This window comes from Haemaphysalis longicornis, unplaced genomic scaffold (assembly GCF_048455015.1).
Source record: "Haemaphysalis longicornis isolate Haplotype H1 unplaced genomic scaffold, Haemaphysalis longicornis Haplotype H1 scaffold_10, whole genome shotgun sequence".
NCBI classification, from domain to species: Eukaryota; Metazoa; Arthropoda; class Arachnida; order Ixodida; family Ixodidae; genus Haemaphysalis; species Haemaphysalis longicornis.
The window spans coordinates 46,804,880-46,832,817 of NW_027526204.1; the positions used below are offsets into that span (position 1 = coordinate 46,804,880).

A 27,938-nucleotide genomic window follows, 5' to 3' on the forward strand; every position below is an offset into this window, starting at 1 on the left:
ATGGCTGAGTCCAAGGCTCGCGAAAGCGGTAAACGACGTAGCACGGCCGGGAACTTCCTCAGCCCCGTGGTGGGCAAGCATGTGGCGCTGCAGCGTCCTGAGGAAGACGCGGCCGCCGAGGAGCAGGGGGCTGGCGGCATGGCCAAGCAGGTGCGTATACCCTCCCTACTGGTCTCTAGCGCCTCATTGACTGACTGACTGACTGACTGACTGACTGACTGATTGATTGATTGATTGACTGCATGATTGATTGATTGATTGATTGGTTGATTGATTGATTGATTGATTGACTGCATGATTGATTGATTGTTTGATTGATTGATTGATTGCAATGATTATAACGAATCTGATTATAACGAATCAGATCCCGGTCTCGAGAGTTTCGTGGTAAACGGGTTTATTCTGTGTACTTGATAATACAAACCTCCTCGCACGGGGCACCTTGCGTAATCTTGTGAACGGTATCTGCACCAACTAGCCCAAACCAACGTTCTAACGCAGTTTAGTGCACGTACTACGGGCCCTGTCAGCGCCGTATGTCGTCGTTTCTTGTTCCGCCTTTTTGCGCTGTTTTTAATTTCAATTAGTGTGCACCAACTAGCCCAAAGCACCGTTCTAACGCTGTTTTGAATTTCAGTTGGTATTGGGGACACCGCGGACCCGAGCTCCCTAACAGAAGTTGTAACAAACCGTGACAATGTGTTTAAAGGTTAGAAACCACGAACGATGGCCGTCGGAGCCCAGGTCAAGCTCCGTTGATGGGCTCCCTGTCTGTTCGCCAGGCAGGGAGCTACGGGACCTCTTCAGCTATCAGGGTAAGGCTGACGATGAAAGTACCTTCGTGCCCTGCTTTTTAAAGCAAAGCTTTCTACTTATAACAACCAACGGTTCGTTCGTGGTATGCGGGACAAGAAACCACCAGAGGGAAGGGCTGCAGAGGGAAGGGCGTTTTTCACTCACGAAGCACCGTGTAGATGGAGTGGCGAATTTACCCACCGTTGCCCGCACACTTACTACGGCGGACGCATAGGCGCGACCCGGATTTGTCGTCTGGTTTAGCGGCGGTTGTTTTGGGCCTGTTTTGGCGCAGCTTTGCGTCCATTGCGCTCTTCCTTCGCACGGCTTGATTAAATTGTTTGACAGCACCTCCCGGGTAACCGGGACACGACGGAATTAAGTGGTCGTACGGCAAAGATATGTTAAGGATTGGTGTGCAGTGCACGAAAACAAAATGTAGAGACCACATAAAGACATCTGGCCACTAGAAAATCGCTACCTTTTGCGCACTGCTTGCCACTAATGGGACTCCGTTTTCTAAATTGATGAATACCAATTCAGCTGTGTTTGAGCAGGTATTGCAAACGGTGAAAGGAGTAAACAGACGGAAAAGAGACGCACTTGATTGAACACATGGGCTCGTCTCCTAAAAAGAATGATGTGTGTAACGGGATGTGTTGTATTTTTCGATCTGTCGTTGCTGCTGTGATTTATAAGCAGATTGACCCCGCGAAAAATCACGGAAACGACTCGCACCGCATTCATGGTAATTTTTGCGTCCTGCGGAGGAAAAAGCGGCTCCGGTTCCTCCGCAGTGGTTGCGTGAGCATGCGGCGACGCTGAAGACGGGAACCGGAAGGAATCTGGCGCTTCACTGTACGACGGAATGCAAGCCAAGGGGCTGCGTGCCAGCGTTCGATAGGACCCGAGGGCAACCTTCATACCGCAAAAAAGAAGAACTGGAAGTGTTCGAGGCCTCTGTCATAAACAAGATGGGGGACCGATGTGTCAGCTAGCCTTCAGTTGATCTTCTGTCCAGCGAAGTGGATTATCTGGACGATTAGTAACGAGGGTGCTGCAGAGCAATCGCTTTCACACGTGGTTCAACTAGTACTACATGGTGTTTCTTCGTGCCTTATAATCGATAATCGCTTTCGGAGCGAATAAGGCTCTGTTGTTAGTGCGCCCCTCTCCTTTCTGTTTTTCCTTCCTCCAGTTTTGCCTTGCCCTTAACCTGTTCCCATGATGAAGTACCAACTAGCCCGTATCAATACATTATTTCATGCAAGGGCAACTTTCAGGGTTGTTCTGAAGCTGTACAGCCACGGAGCATATTCTGTCAGTTGTCGGTTTGCTGCCAAAGCATAGCCGCGCAAGGAGACCTTGTGCTGTGCTTCGAGTGGAGCATCGTCTTCCTCTTGCCGTCATGCTGCACCAGGTTATCTTGATTAAGGGGGCCATGAATACAAAATACAATGCTTTCAAGCCGAAAGCTTGGTATCATTGGCGCATACTATTCCGACGTGTACTTTTTACATACACGTATTCCCGTTGACAAAGCAGCCACGCTATTTTACCGTTCTCAATCCGTCATTCGCACTTGTATTCAATGAGAGTTTGCACACCAGATGGCGGAATGTGTGGCTTGTTTCCCGCGCGTTTTACAAACATGGCCTCATCCGTGCGGCGTTCTGGTGCGGGAAATATTTCTTCTTCAAATGATGAAAGCGAACGTGATAAGGATGTCGGCGTTGTGTTTCATTCTTCAAGTGAAGAAGATAGTGATGACGTTTTTAAGGACAGCGACTCTGAAGGGGAAGACAGCAGCGATGATACGATGGCCAGCTCCCGTGAATGGCACCGGATAGACCCCGACATCATTCCAGCCAGACATCCATGGTTTGATTTCAAGGATTTTATGAGACTGAAGATCACAGTACGCTCTCCGCCTCAACCACTTGAGCTTTTCGAGGCTTACTTTGATGATGAACTGCTTGATGTTATCGTTGTAAAGACAAAGCGATACGACTCTCAGCTTCTAAATTCTAGCAAGCTGGGACAACATTCTCGCTTCCGAAAACGGCATACACTTACGCGAGAAGAACTTCGCGCTTCTATTAGCCTCTTGTTGCTGCAGGGCATTGTACAAAAACAAAAAAAAAACGATGTCATCATCATCACCAGCCTATCCACGCCCGCTGCAGAACAAAGGCCTATCCCATTATTCTTCAATTACCCCGGTCCTGTGCTAACTGCGACCAATTTATCCCCGCAAACTTCTTGATCTCATCTGCCCATCAAACTTTCTGCCGCCCCCTGCAACGCTTGCCTTCTCTAGGGATCCACTCTGTTACCCTCGATGACCAACGGTTATCTTGCCTTCGCATTACATGCCCTGCCCACGTCCATTTCTTCTTCTTAATTTCTACTAATATGTCTACTAATAAGGATGTACCGGTCTCGGAATCGGCTGATTAAGACTTTTGGCGAGATAATGTCCGGAAACCGCTTCGAACTAATAATGAGAATGTTGCACTTTGTCGACAACACGGCAATCGAAGATGTCGAAGGACACCCTCAATTAATCCATCTCAACCCACCCTAATCTGCCTTAACCTACTTCACCCGTCTGAGTTCATCTTAATCCACCCTAATCTCTCTCAATGAACCTCAAGGGCCATGAAGACACTTTATTTCATTAAAATGCTGATTTTTCCTGATAACAATGATACCAATTTTATCGCATACTTGAAACAAGTAATTGATATATTAAAAAAACATATCTAGCAATGGTCACTCCCCGGCCCCTTTCCGGAGACTTGTAGCTATGACTTCACAGAATCTAGTTCCTTCGTCTGCCGGCCGCCGCCCTAATCTACCGCCAAGAAACAAGGCTGGGTGATTGAAGTGGGGCCTCTAGTTCCGTTTGATCGCGTCACTTCAATGTTATAACGTGCAGTTTATTATTTATTTATTGGTACCCTCAGGGTAACACATTACAGAGGGGAATGGGTTTAGGGAAAAAAAAAAGCATAAAAACAGGCAGATATTTAAAAAAAAATTACCAAGCTGGCTCAAGATATGCAGAAGAAAATGCTTAACACATTTCTACAGACATACAAATTTGTACACGTACATATATTTCGGGAGTGATACAGTAATTTAAATACAGTTCACGCGTAAGAAATCGCGCGTGCACAAAACAAGACTTATTCAAGTAACACTACACAATGCAGAGCGAAACAAATTAACATCGTTAATTTCTACAATGTCTCGTAGTTCAATGTCTCAGTTAACAAACTGATAACTGTGCTTTTTCTGCTTTCCCATATCACGTCATTGTAACGCAAAATTTGAAAGCTTTATGGCATTTCCTCTGGTTTTTTGTTTAAGAAAACTTGTCTCGTGGCTTGAATGACGCTGAGTGAGCTGCCAAAGGCTAGTTCTCTCTAATTTAACGAAGCTGTGTTTTGTTTCCTCGGCCGCTTTAAAATTGTTCCCGTACAAGGGCTACCAGAAGGTATTCACATGGCATTCCCTGATGTCAAAGGCTGCATTAAGTTTGGAGCTCTTCAAAGCCAAGGCTCGGGAACCCTTTCTGTTTAACATTGCCTAGCGCGTCAGCTAACAATGGCGAAGCAGCTACTTTCCTGTAGCTCTATCCTACCATTCCCCGCTCTTACGCCTTTCCTCCTGCTGCCGGCCTGAATACTGTCCGCCCGGCAGCGTCGCTTCACGAAAACAAACAATTTACAAGGGTCTCCAGCCTTCGCAATGTGGCCGTACTACACCCTCATGTTTAGGGTCCAATTGATGCGCAGTTCCTTCACTGATCCGTGGTGTGGCGCGCGTCGGCGGACACGTCTCAGGCGTTCCTACCACTCCCATTGGACAGTAGACAGTTTTAGCTTGCGCAGAACGCAAAGGACCGCCGTAAATCTTACGGACGTGCGTGAGATTCAAATTTTTACGTTGTGGTCTTTGCGTTTCTTCTGTGCTAGAGTTGATCAACATGGTGGCACCCTGCCCTCCCGCTTCGCAGCGGTAACAGGTTGGTCGCTAATCCGTCGGTGCGATATCGTGTTCGAAGCTGTTGATTTCGCCTTCAATTCGCCCATTCTTAGGGAGATTTTTCAGCTGCAAAGCGTGAGGAATGAGCGTTTGTCGTCGTCATAGCAACGGACTCCCGATATCACGAGTACAGCAGTGTCTGTGCCTGTTAGTAGATGGCGCCAGGAGTATAACGCGCGGCTATGGGCGGAGAGCGCGTGCATCCAAACGCCGTACGCACGGAGTGCGTCGCGTACGTGTAAGTATGAATGTTTCAAACAACATGCGCGTGCGCTACGTATAATATTCACGTTTTCGTACGCGAACTGTGTACGCGCGTAGCTGTCAAGCAGCTGACACGGGAGGCAACGCAATACAGGCGGCGTTCGATTCTACAGCCTATAGTTGTCTTGTGGCGGTGTTCGGCATGCAGGCGTTCCGCTTACTGCTGGACCGCGCCATGCGGAGCCGAGACGAGTCTGGGCAGCCTGCCAGCTTCCAGTACACGCTGTGGGCCATGGTGTGCCTCGTCATCGTGGTCACCATCGTCGGCGTCGTGCTCCTCGAGTGGGCCGCCCGCAGGCAGCGCGACAAGCTCACCTCCACCGCTGCGGCCAAGCGCCGTACGTATCCCCCCTTCGCTTCAAAGGGGGGACCTTCTCGAAGGGACGGACAACAGATTTTGTAGCGCAAGCTACACTGTCCGAGGTTGAGCAGTTTCGCGTGGACCTTGAAGGGCCATGCTGCTGAAGCGCGAGGAGCATTAGATTGGATTGAATTGGCTTGGATTTGATTAGATTAGATTGGGATTGGTAATCCAATCCAATTGCAGTACCGGTGTGTAGAGAATTGGGTCTGCACATTCGCCGGTCTGCGCATTCCAGAGCAGTGACATCATAGCCGCGGCAGACGTACTGGCGCAGGCGCGTGCCCAGCCGTGCACCTCCGGTGCGCACTAGCCAAGTCTGACGGTGTGCCGGAGCCGCTTGATAGCACTTGCGCGTGGCTCCTGCAGAGTCGTGCTGCGCAAGCACGAGGCGCAGTGACTGGACTACTCTGGACTGGACTGGATTGGATTGGATTGGAAATAGTTTAAGCAGCAGTAAGCATGATAAACAGATAATCCTAGAAAACCAGGAAACTTAAAGGGGTCCTGAAATACCTTCCGCCGATGCGTGGATGTACATGTAACCAAATAAAGCAATGTATTAGCAATCTCCTCCCGCAAAAATTTTGTTGAAGCGATGAGTATTAGCTGAGAAATCGTAAATCAAAAACCGCGTATTATCGTCGCGCCGCGTTTCCTCCTCCTTTCAACTTACTCTCCGCTGTTGACGGCGAGAGAGCCTTCCCTCCCATGATGCTGCGCTCCTCGGCGGTGACGTACTTCCGCTATTGCGCTGCTCACACAGCCGTCTGCTACGGGCAAGCTTTGTTGACACCATGAATCCCGCTCTCCGCTCAAGGCTGGAAAAGCCAACGAAAAATCTGGCCGCATGTGTGCGGCGGCCTGGCCTTGCCCTTTCGCGGTGTACGTTGCTGCAGAACTTTGCTATCGGCGGCACGCGACTCTTTATCGGCGGCGAACTCGCAGCCGCACGGGGAGGATCCTGCGCTCGCTCCCTTGGATGCACAGCGCACTGTTTATCCAAAAAGCGCCGTATCAGATGTGGCCCCGCTGGTGCCGGGTCTATTTTGTGGCGGTGGTAATTCCTGGCGGCGGCATGTGAAAAAGACATTTTAAACCGATACAGAACCCGTGCACAAAACGCCAGTTCAGCTTGGGGCGACGCGTGGTGGAGAGCGGCAACGTTGGCAAAACATGCTCCTCCGCGGCTCTGAGCTTTCTAGCGCTGGAGGGAGCACCATTTCTTTGACAATATCAAACATCGGTTGCCCTAGAAACAAGGCACAAACCGCTCTAGAAGTCAGTTACGGTTGCGTGATCCCGGTTCAGCTTGGGGCCCCACCTCGCGGCATATGGGCACTGCAGGCATACTACTCACTCCCATTTGGAAGTGCGAGATGCGTTTGGCATTACAGGAGGCGATGGTGTGTGTGTTGTGGACGCCTTTGTTTCGCGATGAAATGCGACGCTGTGCTTCTGCGGGTAGATAGTGCTTCCCATGGTCTGGATTATCTTTCTAAAGTGGCGTACGACTCAACCTTGCATGGCGTATGTGCAGTGCGCGTGGCTAAAAGCCATCTCGGCTTGTGCGCCAGCCAGAGTTAAGCGACTTGCTGTTCGTCCCCGCAAACCGCGTGCCGAATTTACGAGGGGCAGGAGGAGGCAACCCATCGTCTGTCAATCGCGGTTCGGACTTGCAACGCATGTTGTGACGTTGTGTTCGTTCGAAACGCATCTCTGGGTTGTTTGGAAGTTGAATAAAATGTATGCGTCAAACCCGGGCATTCGGCTCAGGGCGTTCTCTGCGATTGCAAGAAAGAAGTGCCACGGGGCTTCAACGCTTTCTTTATGGAACGCACTCAAGTAAGAGAATATTCATGTCGTGTTATGGCCCTGTTGCATTCAATACAAACGGTTAAGCGTTTGTTTACACTTGTTTCGTTTGTCGTAAGATGTCCAAGCACTCCGGCACTCCGCTGGTATAGATCAGCCGGCGAGCCGACGCTGAGCAGACGACTCATCTCTTTGCCGGAAGTGCGTGAAAAAGCCGCCCAATAGCAGGATGTCTAGCTCATGACGAACATCTGGGAATCGATGATGTAGACATGTGAAGATGGCGGCGTCCAAAAACACGAAGGAAAGGGTGAGAAAAAAGTGACAAACTTTGCAACAAAAGTGTGAGCTTTCCGCTGCGCGTAAAAGAGTAATACTTGGCACAGATGATGTTGACGACCCAATCTAACGATTGCGCTAGTCAATTTAGTGTGCTCAAAACGCCTTTCAGGGCCCCTTTAAGTATAACCAGCTGAACCTTAGCTAACGCTACGGATATCCTGGCATACCCGAGCTAAGCCACTGCTAATTTTTTTGTGCAGTCCATGTCCTCCAGCGGATATGAAAGTCAGCCTTCCTTATAGTGGAAGGGCTAGTCGTTACCCCACTACACTATATACAAGCAACGCCGTCTGTGCATCGTCACCCGGAAGCGACTGCGCTAGCTTGTGCAGAGGCACGAGGAGAGGCATGCTTTTTTTTATCAAGGCGGAATGGCCCATTTAGCGATGAAGCCGGCGTCCGGCGGCTAACAGAAAAATAACTCCTTATGTAGCGTTCCAGAGCACGTGCTTAAACTGAACAGTAGCCAGAGGTGGCCATCCACGTCACCACCCCGCAGCTGAAGGGAGCAGAAGGAGAAGCAACGAAATTCGCCATCGTCGCCAACTCTCCCATTACGCGGCGGCAAAAAGAGCAGCGGCGCCACTCGTAGGAGACAGCTCAAGGCCATTCGAAAGCGTTAATGCAGATCGCAAAGCAAAGCGGCTCAAGCATCAAGACCGCAAAGCCCTTCAAGAGCGCGTGGCGAAAGCAACGCCTCCTGGGCGTTCTTGACACTTTTGATTTCGCATTCACAACCCATAACGAGTGCTTTTGTCCTACGCAGATCTTATTTGTCGCCCCGATACAGATATTAATACAAACTAGCTTTTCTCGCATCCTTAGATGAAATACCGTATTTACTCGATTCTAAGCATCCCTTTTTTCCGCGAACGCGATGCCCAAAGTGATGGGGGTGCTTAGATTCGAAAAAAACTTGATTACCCCCCCCCCCCCCCCCCGCCCTCCTCGCAACTTTTCTCGCGGCTGTATCTCGAAGAGACGAACGGAAGGAATAGTTTTATTTAGCAAACATTCAAAAGAAAAATAGTTACAGACAGTGAACAGGCCGCTTACGCCTAATCCTCACGTATGGCTGAGCACGAGGTCGCTGGTTCGATTCCCGGCTGCGGTGGCCGCTTTTCAGATGGAGGCGAAAAGCAAAAACGCCCGTGTGTACGAGATTTCGGCGCACGTTAAAGACCCCCAGGTGGTCAAAATTAATCCGGAGCCCTCCACTACGGCGCGCCTCATCGCCTCCGTTGCGTTAGCGCGTTAAACCTACAATGAATCAATTAATGCTCACGTATGTCATTACAATCCGTTGTGCCGCTTGAGCCGCCACTTTCGGCACCTCCAACAAATCGTCTTCTGTTCCCTTGAAGTATTTATACTATAAAGGTCCGTAAATGACTCCGCCCCAGCGTTAACGCGGACCCGCTTCCACGGTTCTCAAATCCGCCTTGCGATGGTTCCTTAGAAAGAGGGGTTATAGATTCGTATGCAAACTTTCTTTTAAGTATTTTTTTTTCGAAAGTAGGGGAGGGTGCTTAGAATATCGAAAATGTGGTAATTTTAGCCGAGGTGGTCGGGCCGCAATTGTGTTACGCCAAAGCGTAAGGCGAGAATCCCTCAGCATCATTCGGAGCCTCTCTCTGTCTCGATCAGTCGGGTGTCGCAAAGTACACAAACATACAAAAAAGTGATCACTGCGCGCGGCAAAAAGAGCCGAAAAGCAGCACTCGCCACAGCCTGCGCGTGTCTGTGTCAGCGCAGAGGCCCGTGATTCATGTGGCTAATTAACCGAAACTAACAGCGTTTGGTTTTTGCAGGCAGTCAGGTGCACGTGCTGTCGGCCTAACACTTTCCTCCTTCCTCGTATTTGCTCTCTAAGCAGGTACAAGCATGTCAAGGCTTTGTTTCGTTGGCTGAAACAAGAAGGCAGACATCTTTCTTATTGTCATTTTGTGTGTGTATTCACCACCCCCCCCCCTCCCCTTAGCATGATTCTGTCAAACCCGTAAGTTTTGTGACCAGTCGAAGAACGCAAACGTTACCTAGAACAACCGCATCTGAGAGTGTGGAAAGACGAGAGACCTGTTCACAATGGCGGCCTGAGGAAATATACTGTTCTGTATGTTTCTCGACGTTGGTGCAGCGACGAATGAAAATAGAACAGAAAGGCAAATTAGTAGAAAAAAAGTCTTGGTATTTTTGCTGAAGTAAAATACCCTTAAGCGATTCAAAGAGCTTAGTGAAACGATCGCGGTTTCTTCAATTGCAAATGCGAAAAGTTTGTTCATTCAGTGTTAAGCCTTGATGAAGTAATTTTTTAACGTTCCCGGTCAGCCGTACGATGAGCTCGTTCAGGCCTCGCGACACTCCTCTCCAGTAACTAAAAAAAAGGGGCGAAAAAAAAAACAGTAGCGTGCCTCCTACTATGTCGCGCGCGTGATGACAGTGCTCCTCCAATCACGCCACTCACGCCTCCTTCCTCGGCTATGGTGTCACTGCTCAGACAATCTCGCTTTCCTCCCCTCCCTGCGCACTGGCATCACGTGATTGTTTCTACGTTTCGCATACCATTCTCCTGTACAGGAAACCTGTTGAATCTGATCCAGTTCAAGCCAATCTGAAAGCCATTTTTGTGCCACCCGCCGTGGTGGCTCAGTGGCTAAGGTGTTGCGCTGCTGATCACGAGGTCGCAGGTTCAATTCCCGGGCGCAGCAGCCGCTTTTCTGATGGAGGTGAAAAGCAAAAACGCCCGTGTGTACGAGATTTCGGCGCACGATAAAGATCCCCAGGTGGTCAAAATTAATCCGGAGCCCTCCACTACGGCGCGCCTCATCGCCCACGTTGAGTCGGCGCGTTAAACACTACAATCAATCAATCAAGCATCTTTGTGCCCTCCTCGAGTCTCTGTTCTCCCTTATCGCTATTCATGGATCGCTCAACTCAGCCCTCAATTACAGACGACGGCGAAACAATATTTGTCGAAGTAGGCAAGGTCCTTGAATGAAACCAATTAAAGCAGTTACACTCAACCTGAAAGCTGTCCGAAGTGCAGAGCAGTGAATCGCCAGTGTTTCTCTTGTGTTATTCTTGTCAGTACGTTGTGTTTCTGTTGTTTTTTGCAACTCCGCCTGTATAACATTGCCTGACACAGGCGGGGTTGCTCCTCCTCTTCCACCAAGAGGGGCTGGGGAGCCCTTTTTTGACTAGTTTCAGTATCAGCCTGGCGTCGATGACGAAAGTAGTCAAGAGATGGCGATAGTTTGGTAAACTGCTAGGGAGTTGCGAGATCGCCCCTTGAAACGCGAACTTGAGTACTTGAATACAACTACTTGAGTGTTTGCTGCGACGGTATGACACGTGAGTTGACAGGCCAGTGGGCGTAACGGACTTTACACGTGCCGTCACTTTTGGTACATATTCCCTTGCTTTTCTCTCCGTTGAGGCGTGTATTGTTGAGGTGTTGCTACGCGTGCTGTTTGGCTGACGGCGAAAAGTTGAGTGAGGCGTCAAAACCACTCTCACTGTGAATAGCGCTTACGGTCGATACAATTTCAGTTGGGCGCGTTGGCGGCCAAGTCGTAGTGGTGAACTTGCGTGGGAAACAAATGGATTCTGCGTGGATAATGAAGCACAAGTTTTCTGTGGGACAAGAAAAGGTACTTATAAGAAATAACAGCGCGTACACGTAGCTAAATGAAATCTAGAGAGAGAGAGAGAATTACTTTATCGAGGTAAGGAGGCCAGATGCCCTGTGGGGAGAGAGCTGAATAGGTAGGGGAAAGAGCAGTTCAGCCGATGCTCCCTGTTGACACAGTTCTCTGCATATTAATGCAAATGATCGCTGTTCATATGGGGATCACAGTCCACTAGCTTTTTTTCTTCTCACTTTCCGCACATACACCGGGCAGATGGAGCGTGTTTAGAGCTGTCTAGAGGAGTAGGACAAGCTCTACACCATTTTAGAGAGACCATTCTCGAGAGCTGATTGAGTAATCATTTCAACGGTTGGTGGATCTTCCCGAACCCGGCGTATTTGTTCGGAAACGGATGTAGGTACCAGGGCAATGGCTAAAAGCTGCGCGTGGCCTCTGTCGAAGGCGGGACAGAGCCAGATTAGATGAAATAAATTTGGTGTGCTATCACAACCACAGTGTGGGCAGTGGTTGAGCTGGGACCCTGCAGGGGCTGTCCATTTGTAAATAACGTGAGGGGTGTAGGCCGCATTAGCGTAGACTTTGTTCGCGAATATTTTCCCCGAGCGTGAAAGAGGCTTGAGAAGGTTGAGGACTCCGTCCGGCGTCGCATCTTGAAGGCGTTGTCTGCTTAGTTTTTTTAGATGCCAAAGCCTAAGTTGTCAATCCGACTGAGGTTGGTGCGTTGGGAAACGCGGGATGGGCTTGAAGTCGCTCCCTGGCAGCAGCGTGTGCCGAAAGGTTGTCATGCGCACTCATGGTGTGCCCCGGTGTCCAGGCGATGCGAATCGTGAAGCCTTCTTCTTTTAGGACGCGTACCGAAGTCAGAATGCGGGTCGCCGTGCTATTAGGCGAGAACACACGGTTCAGCTCCCGAAGTGCGACGTGGGAGTCCGTGATTATTCTGAACTTCTTAATGGAGAGGCTGGAGGAATGTTCGCCAATGTTCCGGATTGCTACCTAAATTCCCAGGAATTCCACTTCTTCCACAAGCCCGTATGTATTGGAGACAATCATAGCATAGCTACCGTGCGCATTGGAAATGCTGCATGCATATAATACTGGTAAATGTAGGCCCATTACGCGAGAAACGGGAATTGATTCTTATGGCTTAGAGAAAATTCTTGACTACAGCTACCAATAAGATAAAATTGATTGCCCTTCCACTCTGTCAAGAAGGATGACCAGCGAAGCTGCGGTACGTGATGTCGGAGTCGTCCTAGCTGATAATTGTCATATCATTCGTTTCCAGATAGTTCTGGCAAAACAACAGTAACAGCCGTTTTCTGTAACCATACACCCTTCGTGGATGGCCATGTGCTGAAAGCAGACAATAATTCTGTAACGTTTACAACTTCGGCGTGAACTAACTGTGACAAGTAAATGAAGCTCGGTGCATTGGTATAGTCATCTTATCGGCTAATGTTAATATAATTTGTTTCAGGGTACTTCCCATAACACAAGAGTTTAGCCGTTTTCAGTAGTAATGCTCCCTGCGTAGTCGACGAACTTCACTCTGCAACAACTTGTTGGAAAGTCAGCTTACTAAGACTAAGCATACACTGCTGTCATTAAAGTCAGCTTAAAGGAGTGGTGACACGAAAATTTATGTTCCAGTTTTATTGCTCTTATCGATGCGTAATGGTATGGTGAACCCGAAACAGCACTTTAAACACTTCAGCGTGCGATAATTAATCACACTGAATGGCCTGACAATCGTTTGTTTCAATTTCCCGTGCTTTTAGCCCGAAAGGCGCATATGACAGAATCCCGGCATGACCTCACGGCTTTGTGCGGACGTCAAAACACTGCGGAAGCCGGCGGGGGTGTTGTTTCGACTACGCCGCCGTCGGAGCTTAACGGCTTAGCTGCTGAGCTGCCTGAAGGTGTAGGCATACTATTGCGGCGGAAATTCGATGACTGCTTTGAATAAAAATCCGTATGGCGACTTCTATTGCGATTCCGGGCTATATTCTAAGTTCCTTTCCCGTGTGTGGAACTTCATTTTTGCCAGCAGTGCCTTTCTGGGCAGTGGTTATGCCTGCAGCTTTGTTTGTGAAACCGCCGTCACCCAGTCGCTGCTCGTGGGCCGCGCGCGTGATGTGACGTCACGAGTTTTTGACGAGCGGTGTCCGCGTCACTTCTTTTGGACACCACGGGGTGATGTCACGCTGATGCCATTTGGTGAGTGCCGCGCCGCGTGCTGTTCCGTCGGCCCAATAAATGAGATCCAATTAAAGTATGTTCTTCGCGTCGCAGGGCGCTCATATTTCAGCCAGGGTATTCTGTTGAGTAAAGGAAGCGAACTGCGAAACAATATTAACGCCTAAAATTGGTTACAGTACCCCTTCAACATCAAAGAGGAATGCTATGTTGGGACGACCTCTTTTTCCAAGGGGAAATATCAGCCGTCTTATATCGAAATATGAAGTTCCAAGAACGTTTTTTTTAATTTATAGATATTTTTATGCTGGGGAGCGGTTTTTGCGCGGCAGAGAAACCTGCTCCAAAGAGCGTGACACGATATCAGCACAGACGGAAGTCAAGGACAGTGCTAGAACAGCTCCTGTTAAATATGGCGTGGTTTAATACCCGTGCCACACATACACGAAAAATGACATTAAGTGTTCAAGTCTTTAAGATAGAGAATGACATTATTTGGGCGGGTGGTGCTACACGTGAAAACGCAAAGGCGTTAAACGTGTTAGGTATGATGATGTTAATGACCAAAAAGATAAATGCACTCACATTTTTGAAGTTTAAACGTAGAGAAAAAAGTCGTACAAGGGTTAAATATGTTTTTGTGAGGGAAAACATTATGGGAAATGGTGTTTTCTAACAGATGGTGCGAGCTAGAAGTGGCTTCAGCAGCTTCCGTTGACTGCCAGCGGCAGCCGAATCAGAAAAATTCAAAACGACGAGTAACACAATGTTTTTGTTTTGCCGCTGTTTTATTGAACTTCTTCTTCTTTAGAGCTTCACTACTGAAGGAGCACAAAAAATCATCTTATTTTAAATTTCAGCTACGTTTCAGCGTCAACACTCTGGGGCTGAGAGTGTCCTTGGTTTCATCTGGTGGTCATCGCGTTCTGGGGTAGGCAGATTTACGGCGTTCGTGAAGGCGAATCAGTTGTGCGGAACTCCGTAAACCAAAATAGACATTAGAGCGAATGGCGTTAGATTTTTGCGTGTCGCAGCGAATTAATGGCATTAAAACTTAAGGCTTATATTAGGCACTCGGTGTCATTTTCCCTGTACGTGTGGCACGGGTCTAATACGGTGAAACGAAGTTTGTCGAGCGATAGCTCGGTTCTCGCTCCGAGAGCGAGCAGTCGGCACTCACAGAATGCAAGAAAAAACACCGCAGGAGAAAACACAGGCGCCACTCGGTGCAGTGGGCTCTGTAGGTGCGAGCGAAGACCGAACTGCGATGCCTCCTGCACCTCCGTGAATAATTTTTGAACGAAGGAGCGATTAGACGCTTTCACTCGGAAACCGCAAGACTTGTCCTTGGCTGAGCTTTAAATGAGGTTGACGAACGAGACGTTTTCTGGGTTTTCACCTCGAGTAATACATCGTCCGCTCTAACAGGGCGTTTGCAAACCACAGTGCGTGCCACTGCAAGGTCTAGGAAGCGTCGTCTTGATTTCGTTTCTGTGTATGCGCGTGTGCCTCTCGTGGGCTGGATAACTGAATGTACGGATTGTGTTTGCGCAGCCGGGGAGCCGTTCCGCGACGAAGGAGAGTGGCCCCTTCTCCCTGACGAGGCCGAGGATGTGGAAGCCACTAGCAAAGACGAGTCGTCATCGGCCGGCGGAACCAGTGAAGACGACTCCATCGGGTATGCTGGCAAAAGCGTGCGCGCTAAGACTAGGTACAACTTTAGTTCATCAAAAATACTTTTTTTAGAGAAACATTACACCAGTTTTCTCGCGAAATTCAGTCAAATATTGCAGAATTTAAGGGAAACGGACAAGGCAGTGTAAATCTCGAGCCACTTTCGGTCGACGTCTCCATGACGTCACAGAATCATCTTTCTCTGATTGGCCGCCGCCCACTTAATACGCAGCCAATTAGAAACATGACTGGGTGGTTGTACAGCGCCGCCTAGTTTCATTCGGTCGTATCACCTGAATGCTAGGGTGCAGTTAACACACTGACAACTGTGCTTTAATGCTAGCCCATATTACGTCACCTCTGCCCATATCACGTCAGAGTGGCACCAACTTTGATTTTTTTAATCTCTGTTGAGTTGTGTCAAATTTCTTTCATGGTTGTACTTGAGCTGAGTGAATTACCAAAGGCTAGTTCTTTCAAATTGAGCAAAGTAGTATTTTGCTTTCATGGCCGCTTTGACCGGGCGGGGAGCGGTTATGGCAGGCGTATATAGCCAGTTATTACTTTAGCAGAAAGCAGCGCGAAGGATCGTAACACAAACGCGATTAATGGTGATCCACTGTAGTTACCCTAAATTAAATGTTATAATTACAGACCGGAACGTTAGGCAAAATTTCTATTTTTTTCTTGCTTTAGTATCAACCCTATTTGACATATATGCACGAACAGAGAGAAATGGAACACTTTAAGCGATACTTTATTGGGCCTATCAGTCCTACTTTGAGGTTCGTGCCAACATTGGCTTTTTTTGGTCCTAAAAGTGCCCTTTTTGGCTTATGTATTACTTTGTGGAATGGCATGGTTCGCGTACATATTCCACGAAAACTGTTCGCGCTTCAAAAGCTCGCAACCTCGCGTTTGCCTGACGCTGTTTGCAAAGAGAGTCCACGCGCACTGCCAAACACGCCGAGACGCAGAAACCCCTGCCCGAACCGCCGCCACTCTAACTGAGATTGCCCCGAGCGGCTAGACTAGGCAGCCAGAGGCTCTAACGCATCGACACCGCAGCGAACGTCGCCTCCGGGTGTCAGCAGGAGCGTTTCGTTTTGCGCAATTCTGTCGCGCTGTTTGCCGGGTCTCAGTGGCCAAAACGTTTGCCGACAAGCCCTGCCCATCTCTAACGCAATCAAAAAACAAGCAAAGAAGGAAATGAACGCGACACAACCGCGTATGTGCCGCTCAAGGTCAAAGACGCCGACCAAGAAAACAACGGGAACATCTGGCACACGAAAGTTTAAAGATGGCGCCATGAACACGTGCACAACCAGCACCCGATCAGGGAGCATCGCCAGCCGTGAAGATGCAGGACGTATGCAACGGAGAACGAGAGAAGGGGTTGTAGAACAAGCGTTTCACCATTCCTTCAGTCTGGTTGCAACAACCATAATCTGTAGTATCGGACAACTTTCAAGGTCATTTACATGTAGCTCTAGGGTTAGTTGAAATAATCTGGCGTGCTGTTTTGTGTTGTTAATCTGTATAAAGAACATAGCTACTAAGTGGTGTTATTCCCGGCAGCTTGCTGGGGATTCACTTCTGCAGGATAGGAAGTCTTGATTTTTAGAGGCGAACTACCTTAACTCTTTCGTTACGGCGGAAAAACGGCCGATTTTAAGTGCTTCTAGAAAACGTTTTTTTTCTCTTGAGCTACTGGACACACGTAATCTTGCTATGCATGAAATTGTAGCTTATAGATTGCTCTTCCAAACACAAAGCATCAGTTTTGTTAAAAGTACAATTACTTACAGTTTATTTGTCAAGTAATCAGAAAAAAGCCCCCAAGAAAAGTATACTAAAAACACAAATCGGCACTTTTACCGAGACTAAAAATTATTTCAGGTATTTTAAGATATACAAATTGTTCCTACGTTCCTTGGCTATGATTCAATATATACATCAACAGTCTACACCAAGTTTTGGATTTTTGAGGGCCCGTCAACCTAGCGCAACTGACGGCTGTGCCACGCCGCGAGGGCACTCAAGGGTGAGTCAGTCTATGTAAAATGTGCATCCAAGTACCGTACTTACCTGATTCTAACGCGCACTTTTTTCCGGAAAAATAGGTCGAAAAATCACATGCGCGTTTTAATCGGATACGAAACCGAAACCGAAACAGCGAAAATTTCGTCCCACCCATCACCATCGCCATGTCAAGATGGCGCTGAAGCTTTTAGCAACAATTTTTCGCACGCAGGACGCATAGGCGCCTAGGCTTTTCCATCGGAGTTCATACAAATAGTCAGATCGTTCCACTTGCGCGCTTGATAACAGCAATGGCAGCAGCGGCTCTCACGTGTTCAAAACGAGCGGTCGGCTGAAGCGTGCGCCTCTGGAGAAGCTCGCGGGATGGGCGTGTGAGGCGTGGGCCACGATCCCATCGACCATGGTTGAACGTTCGTTCAGAAGTGTGGCATCGCGAACGTGCTTGACGGCACCGAGGACGAGATCTTGTGGTCAGCGGAGAGCGACAAGGAGTGAGATGAGTGAGATTACTTCGGGAAATAAATCACCCGTTTCTATCGCATTTGTTTTTCTTGCTCACACAGTTCCGTGCGCGTTACAATCGGAGGTGCAAGTTTTTTCGGTTTTTTGTCAGGAAAATTGAGTGCGCGTTAGAATCAGGTAATTACGGTATACTCTTTTGTGACCTCGCACAAAATCCTTATCAGTTCGGTGGTAAAAAACAAGAAAAAAAAATCGAGCGCTCTCGACAAGCATCGCACCTGAACCCTGCAGCGCTAATCTGACACGAGCGCAAGGTTATCTTGAAGGTGATAGCGCGATACGGCGCGGTGCATTTGGCAAAATATCCCGCCCGTACGTTCTCGAGACCCTAAACACGAAATCAAAACCGCAGTCGTCAGATAAGAAGCACGTTTTGTTTATAAATACAGCGCGGAGTCACAACGAAATTACCTGCCAGCGCTTGTTGAAGTTCGAGGCACCTGAACCGGAGCTTCGTCTTCCTAACTGAAATCTGAAGATCCCACATCATTTCTTGATCCCTCACTGCTGCTGGAATCAGAAAAATCGACAGCAGGAGCAGCCGAAGTTCTTGCTACAGCAGTCCGACTGTGCGGAGCGCGGAGCGAACCTAACGCCATTTTTCCTCCTCCTTCCCTCCCCCTTCGGTTCAAATTACTCTTGCTACGCCGCCACCACACGAGACACATAAACAAACGAAACCGAAATTGAAAGAGACGTTGCCAATGAACACACCAGATGGCGATAGTTGTCTGTGGAGCGCGGGTTTCAGATTTTGCGGGAGATTTAAAATCATCGGACGCCGGCTTCCGATCGCCTATGGCGCCGTCGTGAAAGAGTTAAGGCCGAGGCTTGTCTGGCGTTCGGCGTCCGTGCTCACTGCACAGCACCGTGTAAATCGAAACATTTCTGAACAAAAGGTTCACAAAAGGTTAACAAGAACAAAATAAAAGGTACACGAAAGGTTAGAGAGAGCGAGACAGAGAGAGAGAGAGCGAGAGATTGCTCCTTGAGAGCCATCCGGCACATGAGCGAGGAGCATTGGATTGGATTGGATTGGATTGAATTGGATTGGATTGGATTGAAATGAATTGTATTGGATTAAATTGATTTCAATTGTATTGAATTGAATTGGAAATCGTTTTAGCAGCTGTGAGCACTCTCACGGGTGATTTTCGGTAAGAACGATTCCCAGTGCTTCGCCCACTCGTCATGATTCACTTCGGGGAGATGCGAGAATTTTTCTTTTATCCGAACTTATTGCCGTTTACTGCGCTATCCATGGAACTCATCGGTGTTGTGGGATTGTATTCTTGGGATTCATTGGTGCTGTCGTCAAGGGGCAGGTACCGATTGCTCCTCTTCCACCGGAGCCTGTTTTTACCCCCTGGGAACGCGGCTAAGGGTACAAGACGTCTACAACGAACACTTGTAGGTTATTCACAGCTTTTGCAGTAGACAAGAGCGTCTACACTCGAGAGTCACTTGACGCATTCGTGTGCTTATTTCCCATTCTGAGGAGAAAGCAATCAGCAGCGGAAAACTTGGGAACCTTGAATGAGGAATAAAGAATCTGAGCTTATTTCGAAGGTACGGGACAGGTCCGCCGCCATCCCTGAAGGACCGGTGGCTTAAACCCGTTGCTCAAATATTAAATCCGTCTCGTGCATATCGCAATGCTTGTGGATACTCTGCGGTAAAAGAGCTTCCACGGGGTTTTGGCAGCAAACATTGATATTTCATGTGTAATTAGCTCACAAATCGTTCCAAACTACAACTACGCTCCCCCAATTCCAGTGGACGTTGAGTGTTCTTTCTCTTCGCTAGCAAATATCGACTGAGAGGAGGTACGACTTTATTTCGTACAACATCGTCACGGCTGGTTTGTCATGGATTTCAAGTCGTTCTTTTATTGCCGAATCACCCAAATTTTGCGTAAATTTGTTGAAATGGTGAGCCTTCTATGGCGCATTTTCACGAAGAAAATAAAATTGCTTTTCCATAGTACATTATTTCTCCGCTGTTTCTATTGCCAAAAAAAATCCGTCCTAAAATAGGCCGCTGAAGTAAATACAACCTGGGCCTCTATATATGCCTAAACTACAGTTTTGATCACCTAAATGGCACTTTTTGGTACATATTATAGTCGCCTAAACCTTCATTTTTCGTGCCTGAAGTTCCGGTCTGTAGTTATGAATATCCCCGGTCCACTTCTTTTCCACTTTCTATTTCAATAAAAAAACTCACTCACTCACTCACTCACTCACTCACTCACTCACTCACTCACTCACTCACTCACTCACTCACTCACTCACTCACTCACTCACTCACTCACTCACTCACTCACTCACTCACTCACTCACTCACTCACTCACTCACTCACTCACTCACTCACTCACTCACTCACTCACTCACTCACTCACTCACTCACTCACTCACTCACTCACTCACTCACTCACTCACTCACTCACTCACTCACTCACTCACTCACTCACTCACTCACTCACTCACTCACTCACTCACTCACTCACTCACTCACTCACTCACTCACTCACTCACTCACTCACTCACTCACTCACTCACTCACTCACTCACTCACTCACTCACTCACTCACTCACTCACTCACTCACTCACTCACTCACTCACTCACTCACTCACTCACTCACTCACTCACTCACTCACTCACTCACTCACTCACTCACTCACTCACTCACTCACTCACTCACTCACTCACTCACTCACTCACTCACTCACTCACTCACTCACTCACTCACTCACTCACTCACTCACTCACTCACTCACTCACTCACTCACTCACTCACTCACTCACTCACTCACTCACTCACTCACTCACTCACTCACTCACTCACTCACTCACTCACTCACTCACTCACTCACTCACTCACTCACTCACTCACTCACTCACTCACTCACTCACTCACTCACTCACTCACTCACTCACTCACTCACTCACTCACTCACTCACTCACTCACTCACTCACTCACTCACTCACTCACTCACTCACTCACTCACTCACTCACTCACTCACTCACTCACTCACTCACTCACTCACTCACTCACTCACTCACTCACTCACTCACTCACTCACTCACTCACTCACTCACTCACTCACTCACTCACTCACTCACTCACTCACTCACTCACTCACTCACTCACTCACTCACTCACTCACTCACTCACTCACTCACTCACTCACTCACTCACTCACTCACTCACTCACTCACTCACTCACTCACTCACTCACTCACTCACCGGCCAAGGTGTCATCTTTTTCTGAACAAAAGTATCAGCTGGGGTCCTGTTGTCAGCCACAACTCTCGTATTCTTCGTAACGGTGAAATGCCGAAACTCTCGTTTGAAAGAACTCGTCTACAGTTAAAGGGGTCATGAAGACAAAGTGCAAGTTTGGTTCATTCGAAAGATTGCCTCGTTAGAATTACACTGACAACACATTTTATGCATACTTCAATCGAATAAGCTGTATAATGAGGACCACTGAGAATAGGCCACGAAGAAAGAAGTATTTGAGGAGGGGAATCATCTGGGCTGGGACAGCGCGGGCGGGCGGTGCGTTAATGTCACTGTCTGGCGAAGAGAAAATGCAGCTTGTGGAGCAGCAAAACAGATCATGCGTCAAGCGCATTGCCATAGTTTACATGTACGTCTATGCACGCGACGCACGAAAATCGTAAAATCATCAAATATATTGTAGAAATTGCCAGATTTCTTTCTGTGAAATAAATCAATAGAAGTTGGGGACATTTTAGCAGCAGTTAATAATTAATACTGCCCTAGTTTCAAGCCGTACCGCGCTTGAAACGAAGCACTATACTCGGTTACAACTCAAGAACGGCACCACGTCATGTAGTGTATCACTCCGCCATAGCGCCATACCCGTGGCGTCAGTGCGCGCGCGTTTTGAAAGGGGTTTGCTATGAATGCGTGATATCGTCTGCCTTGTCTCACGCAGTTTGTTTGTCGTCACTGGAGTCGTTTATAAGCATATTAGGTCCAAAAAATCACGGGAACGGCTCACGCCATGTTCAAAATATTCCCAGTAACGCTCTACTTGCGCCGCGCGGAGAAAAATCCGGCTACAGTGATAAAGCACAGCGGCAACTCCCGGTGCCGTTCTTAAGTTGTCACCGAGTATGGAAGGAATCCCGGAGCAGACGACGTCTGCCGACGCCGCCTTTCCGCCACGAGTGGTTCACTCTCTCTGCCTTCGCCTCGCGCTTATAGATGCGACTGCATCTCATTCACTCGCCTTTCCCTCCATACGGCGTTGTTGTTGTCCGTCCACGCCGCTCCCCCATTCTCCTCGCCGCGCGAGCTGAGCTCTCCGCCGCTCACCCCCTCTCCTCTCCGATAGCGAACACTCTCTCGCGAGGGGCATTGGATTGGATTCGATTGTGTTGGCTTGACGTGGCTTGGCTTGGCGTGGCTTGGCTTGGATTGGATTTGGATTGGATTAAAGTGGATTGTGTTGGATTGTGTTGCGTCATAGCCGCGCCACGTTGCGTCATAGCCGCGGTCGTTCCAGCACCGGCCAAAGAAATAAAGACTACATCATACGTGTTCCTCACACGTTTCACGCAATCAGAGAATCAACCCGACGGAAACACCAAGTGAATCCCCAAGATGCCTCGCATCTCCGCAGGGAAGGTGGGGTAATTTTTCATGTTTCACAGGCAGAGCGGCGAAGTTAAGACATTCTAAATATGAACTAATTCCATGGAGGATAAGAACCATCATTCACTGGAACTAATCATACGCAGATTCCAGCTAGGTTTTTTTATATTGTAGTTTTCGCGTTATGAAAAAAATCGAAGTCCGTTCGTCTTGCTACAACGATGTTTGAAACGCGAAGATTTCTTCCGCCGCAAACCGACTCTAATAAAAGTCCAGTCACGCGAGGGATTCGTCGGCGTCACCTGCCCACGACGGCAGCCGGCTATGCACTGACTGACCTTGAACCAGCGAGCCTTTTCCCTTTGGTGCCTCGCGACAGAGGGCGTGTCGGTGCCGTTCCCAACGCCGTGACCTCATCGCGCCGTCGGAGCAAGCCCTGTTGCGCCTCCGAAATAATTCTTGCTCTGTGGAATAGGCATGCGACACCCTAGCTTCTGTTCCGCACTGAGCTTATGACGCGTGTCAGCTCGGTGCGATTGATTGATGAGGCCTACAAAATCCAACTCAAATTAACCAAGTGTTATAAGCTTGCTGAACGAGCTAATTCGGTATAAATTTACTGCACATTTTTTTAGTAAGAATGGAAGGGCAAGCAATGAAAATTATGAACGAACACACAAACGCAGAAGCACCAGGGCGTACTGTAAACGTTGGTGCGTATACAGCACGCATGCCGGCCGGAGCTGAGCTGCACAGCCGTCAAGCTTGTTGGCTTGTCTGACACGACAGGGGCTAAGTGGCGTAAGCGACATCGACACTTACGTGACCCTATTTGTCGAGCAAACCGAAATTTTTTACACGATTACTATAAACCGTACCAAAACAAAGGCAGGTACAAATCCGGTCAGAAACAGAGCAAGTGCGGACAGCGGCCGTCGAACGGTAGTGTCGCGCTGTGTATGAAGGCAACAAGGCAACAAAAGACAACTTGCGCGGTTCTCAGCAACCGTAGTCAACACACTAACTTTCGTTTTAAGTACCTTCCCTGAATACACCATCGCCGAAGTCACGAAACACATGATTTAGCGGCAAAATTAAAGTTTTGGCGTAAAATCTTGCATTTCTCAGTGAACAAAACATCCTTTGCGGCCAAACAAGCGCTGGGGGCACTAAGACATCAAACTTGTATCGTAAATAAATCTACAATTTGGCCCATTAATGTCGGGAAGTAGGTGCATGTGACAGCATAGGGGGGAAAATGGTAGATCCGAACAACAGAGAACGCTCATTCTGGAATCCTCTGAAACTTCACACGAAGGTCGCATTTTGTGGTATATTTTGTTCGACACCGTGAACAACGACGTTCGACACCGTGAACAACGACGTTACTTACCTGTTGATTCTGAAAATAAATAAAAACGATTTTCACCTATGGGAAAATGGCGCCTGATTTGGACGTGCGAGCCAGTGCAAGTTGATCTTGGAACGACAGCGCAACCTGAGGTATGCAGAGCGAAACGTTCGTTTGGGATTCACGGTAGGAAGAAGCCAAATGGTGGAGCAGACGATCAGCAAATCTCTTTCGTCCCTAGTTTACAATAATCACAACTATATGCATAACAGCGGATACAAATCATAATAAAATATTCCCACAGTTCATCGTTGCCAATAAACGTTAGATTTGTTTCTTCACCTGCTTTCACATTTTCTGATCTCCTGTTCGTCATTTGGCTCCTTCCTACCGTGGAAGGAGCCAAATCAGGTCGCAGACAATCAGAAAACACGATTTTACGTTTTCTGATCGTCTGCTAGCTACCCCATTCGGCTTCTTTTTGCCGGTGGAAGGAGCGTGAATCCTACACGTCTGTTTCGTTCTGAGTACGCCAGGTGGCACCGTCGTTCCAAGACAGGCTTGCGCTGGCTCGCACGTCCAAATCGGCCGCCATTTTCCCATAGGCGAAAATTGTTTTTATTGATTTTCAGAATAAACAGGTAAGTACCATCATTAGTCCCGGAGTCAAACAAAAAAGATCCCAAAATGCGACCTTCCTGTGAAGTTTGAGCGCGAACCGAGTGGCGGTTCGCTTAGGAAATTTCTTTAAAGTGTTGCAATTATCGTCGCACAACCCCGTCGCTCCTTTCACAAACCTTACTAAGTGCCCCTTTGGCTGCAGGATGGACGACTTCGGAACCAGCCTTCCCACGCAGTCAAATAACGGGACAACCGACGCCTGACTTCATCGATTCCTTGCACTCTGTAGTGCAGCGTTTCTGTATTTTCAATAATCTATCGAATAAATCCGAACATGTGTTCTGCGTTCATTGCGCGTCATGGTAAATATTTTTAAACAGACGCTCTCAGGGCCTATGACCGCAACATTTAAAATACGACGCGTTTTTTTCTTCAAATCCAACCGACAAAGCAAATTTAATCCCGCGTCTATGCATGTGAGCGGAGTCCTACGTTTCGCAATCAGGCAGACGCGAGAAACGTTGCAAGGCTGAAAGATTGTGTACTTCGAAGTCATTAGTCTTTTTAGGGCTACGCAAACGCGAAAAGTTTTGTCTGCCTGCCTGCCTTACTGTCTTTGGTTCGATTCATGCACCCAGCAAAAAAAAGGCATCTACACGAAAGATCGCACTTCTTTAAAATGCTTAAAATGCACATGGCTGATATATGTCAACGTTATTCAGTGCAGTGGAAACCTCGGAATATTTGAGGCAAATTATAAGTACATAACAGAGGGTACCACCGTTATTTCAGTTAGAATACAAATTGAATTTGTATTTAAAGAAACCGAAAAAAAACAACGCCCTGTTCCCCAATAGACAGCATGCGAGTATACGTGCGTACGCGAGAAAATTGAATCGAACAAACCTCCACGCCTTTTATTATGAGAGGAGCGTCAGTGGCCATAGGAGTGCATGGAAAAACAACTAACGAAGCAGTGCAGGGAGATACGGGCTGGGCGTTGTTTGGAGTTCGAGAAGCGCAGACTACAATATGTTTTGAGAGGAGGTCGAGAGGAATGGATAAATGTAGGTAGGCAGCTAAGGTTTTTAGGTACCTATACTTGAAAAGCGCGGACACGCAGTGGTTAAGGAAGGCTAGAAGGCTAACGATGAAGTACGGAAATCATTGGAGAATCCAAAACAGCCAAGGTAACCAAAAAAGAGGCAACAAAAATAATAAACTAAGAGAAAAAAAAGTCAAGCTAAAACGTCGTTAGAGATGTACAGGGCTGAGAAAATGAACATCAGAAAGGAAAATTTATACGATAATTCCCAGGGCAGTGCTTTGCTTTTTGAGGCTAGAGCAGGTTGCTCGCGAACTAAGAGCTTTGTGGGGAAGTATTCTCAAAACGATGGGGTATGCATTGTCTGCGGAAAAGAAACAAGAACTGTGCGGCACATAGTGCTAGAATGCGAGGGTGTCCATCCAAATCTACATGACGGAAATATTCGGCTTCCAGAAGCCCTAGGATCTAAGGGTAGCACACAGAAAGTTAACTTCAGGGCTGTCGAGGGGACGAAAAGAAGATTGGAATGCTGGTGGACGAAAAGCAGAGAGGGGAATTTTGCCTAGGACAGCTACAGGAAAAAAAGGTATTTTGTGACCCATAGGTTTATTGTGCCTGCCCTAAGGAGTGCTAGTATTAAACCAAGAGTATAAAACATAGCTATATTAGTCATTTTCGGTAAGATGACACGTCATCACCCCGCTAGAAAGGGGAAACCAATAGCAATCACCAGAGAGGGATTATTTCCTTCTTTTTCGTCGGTGTTTTTGTTTTCGTAGAAATAAATCAACAATATATCCATATGTAGGTTTTAACATAACTCATATACTCTTAAACGCTTGTTATGTTGTTTTTGCTGATTTTTTGAACCCTGCGGTTGAGACAGCTCACTCCAGGAGCCGGCCGGGGTAAAGCGTGTTTCGGGAACTAACTCAGCTTAAAGTGCGTTCGGAGGTAACTGTCATTCGCGTTTGCGGTTTACCTGTACCTGAATGACATTTTAGATGAGTGCGCTCCGTGGGAGTGCACTTAAATAGGCACGCATGACAGGGGTATTATTCCCAGCAGAACTACAAGGGGTATTCAGAACATTGGATTTAGAACAGGCGGCGTAAGGGTTAATGGAGAAAAGCTCAGTAACCTCAGATTTGCTGATGACATTGCCTTGCTAAGTACCTCGTAGGTACGTGGGCCGGAAAATTATGCATAAAACTAAAGTTATGCTAAATAATCTCGGGAGAGCACAGCGGTTTGATATAGGTGGCAAAGCAGCGGAAGTGGTGAGCGAATATATTTACTTCGGCAAAGCAGTTACAGCGAGTCCCACTATGAGGCAGAAATAATTAGAAGGATAAGAATGGCGTAGAGTGCCTTGGGCATGCATTCTCAGATAATTAATGGCAGCCTACCACTGTCCCTGAAGAACGAAGCGTGTGAGAGCTGCATCTTACCGGTGCTCACCTACCGGACAGAAACTTGGAGGCTCACTGAAAGGGTTCAACTTAAATTCAGTACTATTCAGCAAGAAATGGACTGAAGATGATAGGTGTGACACTAAGGGACAAGAAGAGAGCAAAGTGGGTCAGAGAACAATCGCGTGTTAAGGACGTATTAGTAAAAATTAGGAAGAAGAAATCGGTGTGGGCAGGGAATGTATAACAAAAGCAAGAGACAGAGATAAAACATCTTTATTGTCCGGAAAATTGACGCTGCCTAACGTCGTGTCAGTCGGTCCCTCGGCATCGGCTACCTACATGCACCCAGCTCCCGAGGGGACAGTGCTTTCGGCCGCTGACGCTCGAGAGCCTCCAACACTTGCTGGACGGCCATGTATTGCACGTCGTAGTCCTTGCTTGCCACCGCATCCGCTAGGTGCGGCGGTAACGTCTCTGTAGCACCGTCGTTTCTCTTTGCAGTTGCACAGGATATGAGCCATCGTGGCCCTGTCCTTCCTACCCACCGCGCACACATCGCTCGGATACACGTCCGGGCACACGTGCTTGGCTATCACCGGAGTCCACATCGCGCGCGTTTGTAGTTGTCGCAGCGTCACCGCTTCCCTCCTCGTAAGCTTGTGGTGGGGCGGCGGGAACACCTGTCAGTCGCCCCTGTACCACTCCAGAGTGTCCTTATACGAGGTGAGCGGCTCCCCTCGTCGTCTTCCGTTTCCATCGGCGGGGGGTCCGGGCTCGCGCCGCGACTGGTGAGCGCGCTCGCAGCTCGGCCTGCCCCTTCGTTGCGGTTCTCGCCCGTGCTGACCGGGCCGACGTGTGCCGGGAACCATTTCAGCGTCGCCGGCGTCTGTCGTGGTTGTAGGGCCCCGCACATTCTCACTGCGCACGGGGACACTCTGTCCGTAGCGTAGTACATGATCGCCGACCGCGAGTCGCTGATCACCGTTGCACACCTCGGGTTCGTGAGCGCCAACGCTATGGCTAGCTCCTCGGCCTGTTCCGAATTCCGCGCCCGGACGCTGCCGGCCGTGTACATCTCCCCGGAGGTAGCCGCAACCATGGCCGCCGCATACGTTCCCGGCCTGTCCGGGTACTTGGCCACATCGACTTAG

The 27,938-nt window shown here is 48.4% G+C and overlaps 1 protein-coding gene across 1 annotated transcript; it reads left to right on the plus strand.

The window, feature by feature from the left end:
* LOC144159816 (uncharacterized) lies at window positions 1-27,938 on the plus strand. The gene is made up of 4 exons (XM_077691495.1): window positions 1-150; window positions 15,034-15,157; window positions 24,527-24,669; window positions 27,738-27,938. Exons 1-4 carry the CDS (start codon window positions 1-3, stop codon window positions 27,936-27,938), a joined length of 618 nt encoding a protein of 205 aa, XP_077547621.1.

What these genes read in the sequence shown, in the direction of transcription:
- LOC144159816 (XM_077691495.1), top strand. Translation starts at nt 1, where the DNA reads ATGGCTGAGTCCAAGGCTCGCGAAAGCGGTAAACGACGTAGCACGGCC. An exon ending in AGTGAAGACGACTCCATCGG is followed by an intron (nt 15,158 to 24,526) that starts GTATGCTGGCAA and finishes CTTTGGCTGCAG; the next exon opens with GATGGACGACTTCGGAACCA. An exon ending in AATCCGAACATGTGTTCTGC is followed by an intron (nt 24,670 to 27,737) that starts GTTCATTGCGCG and finishes TCCGTAGCGTAG; the next exon opens with TACATGATCGCCGACCGCGA.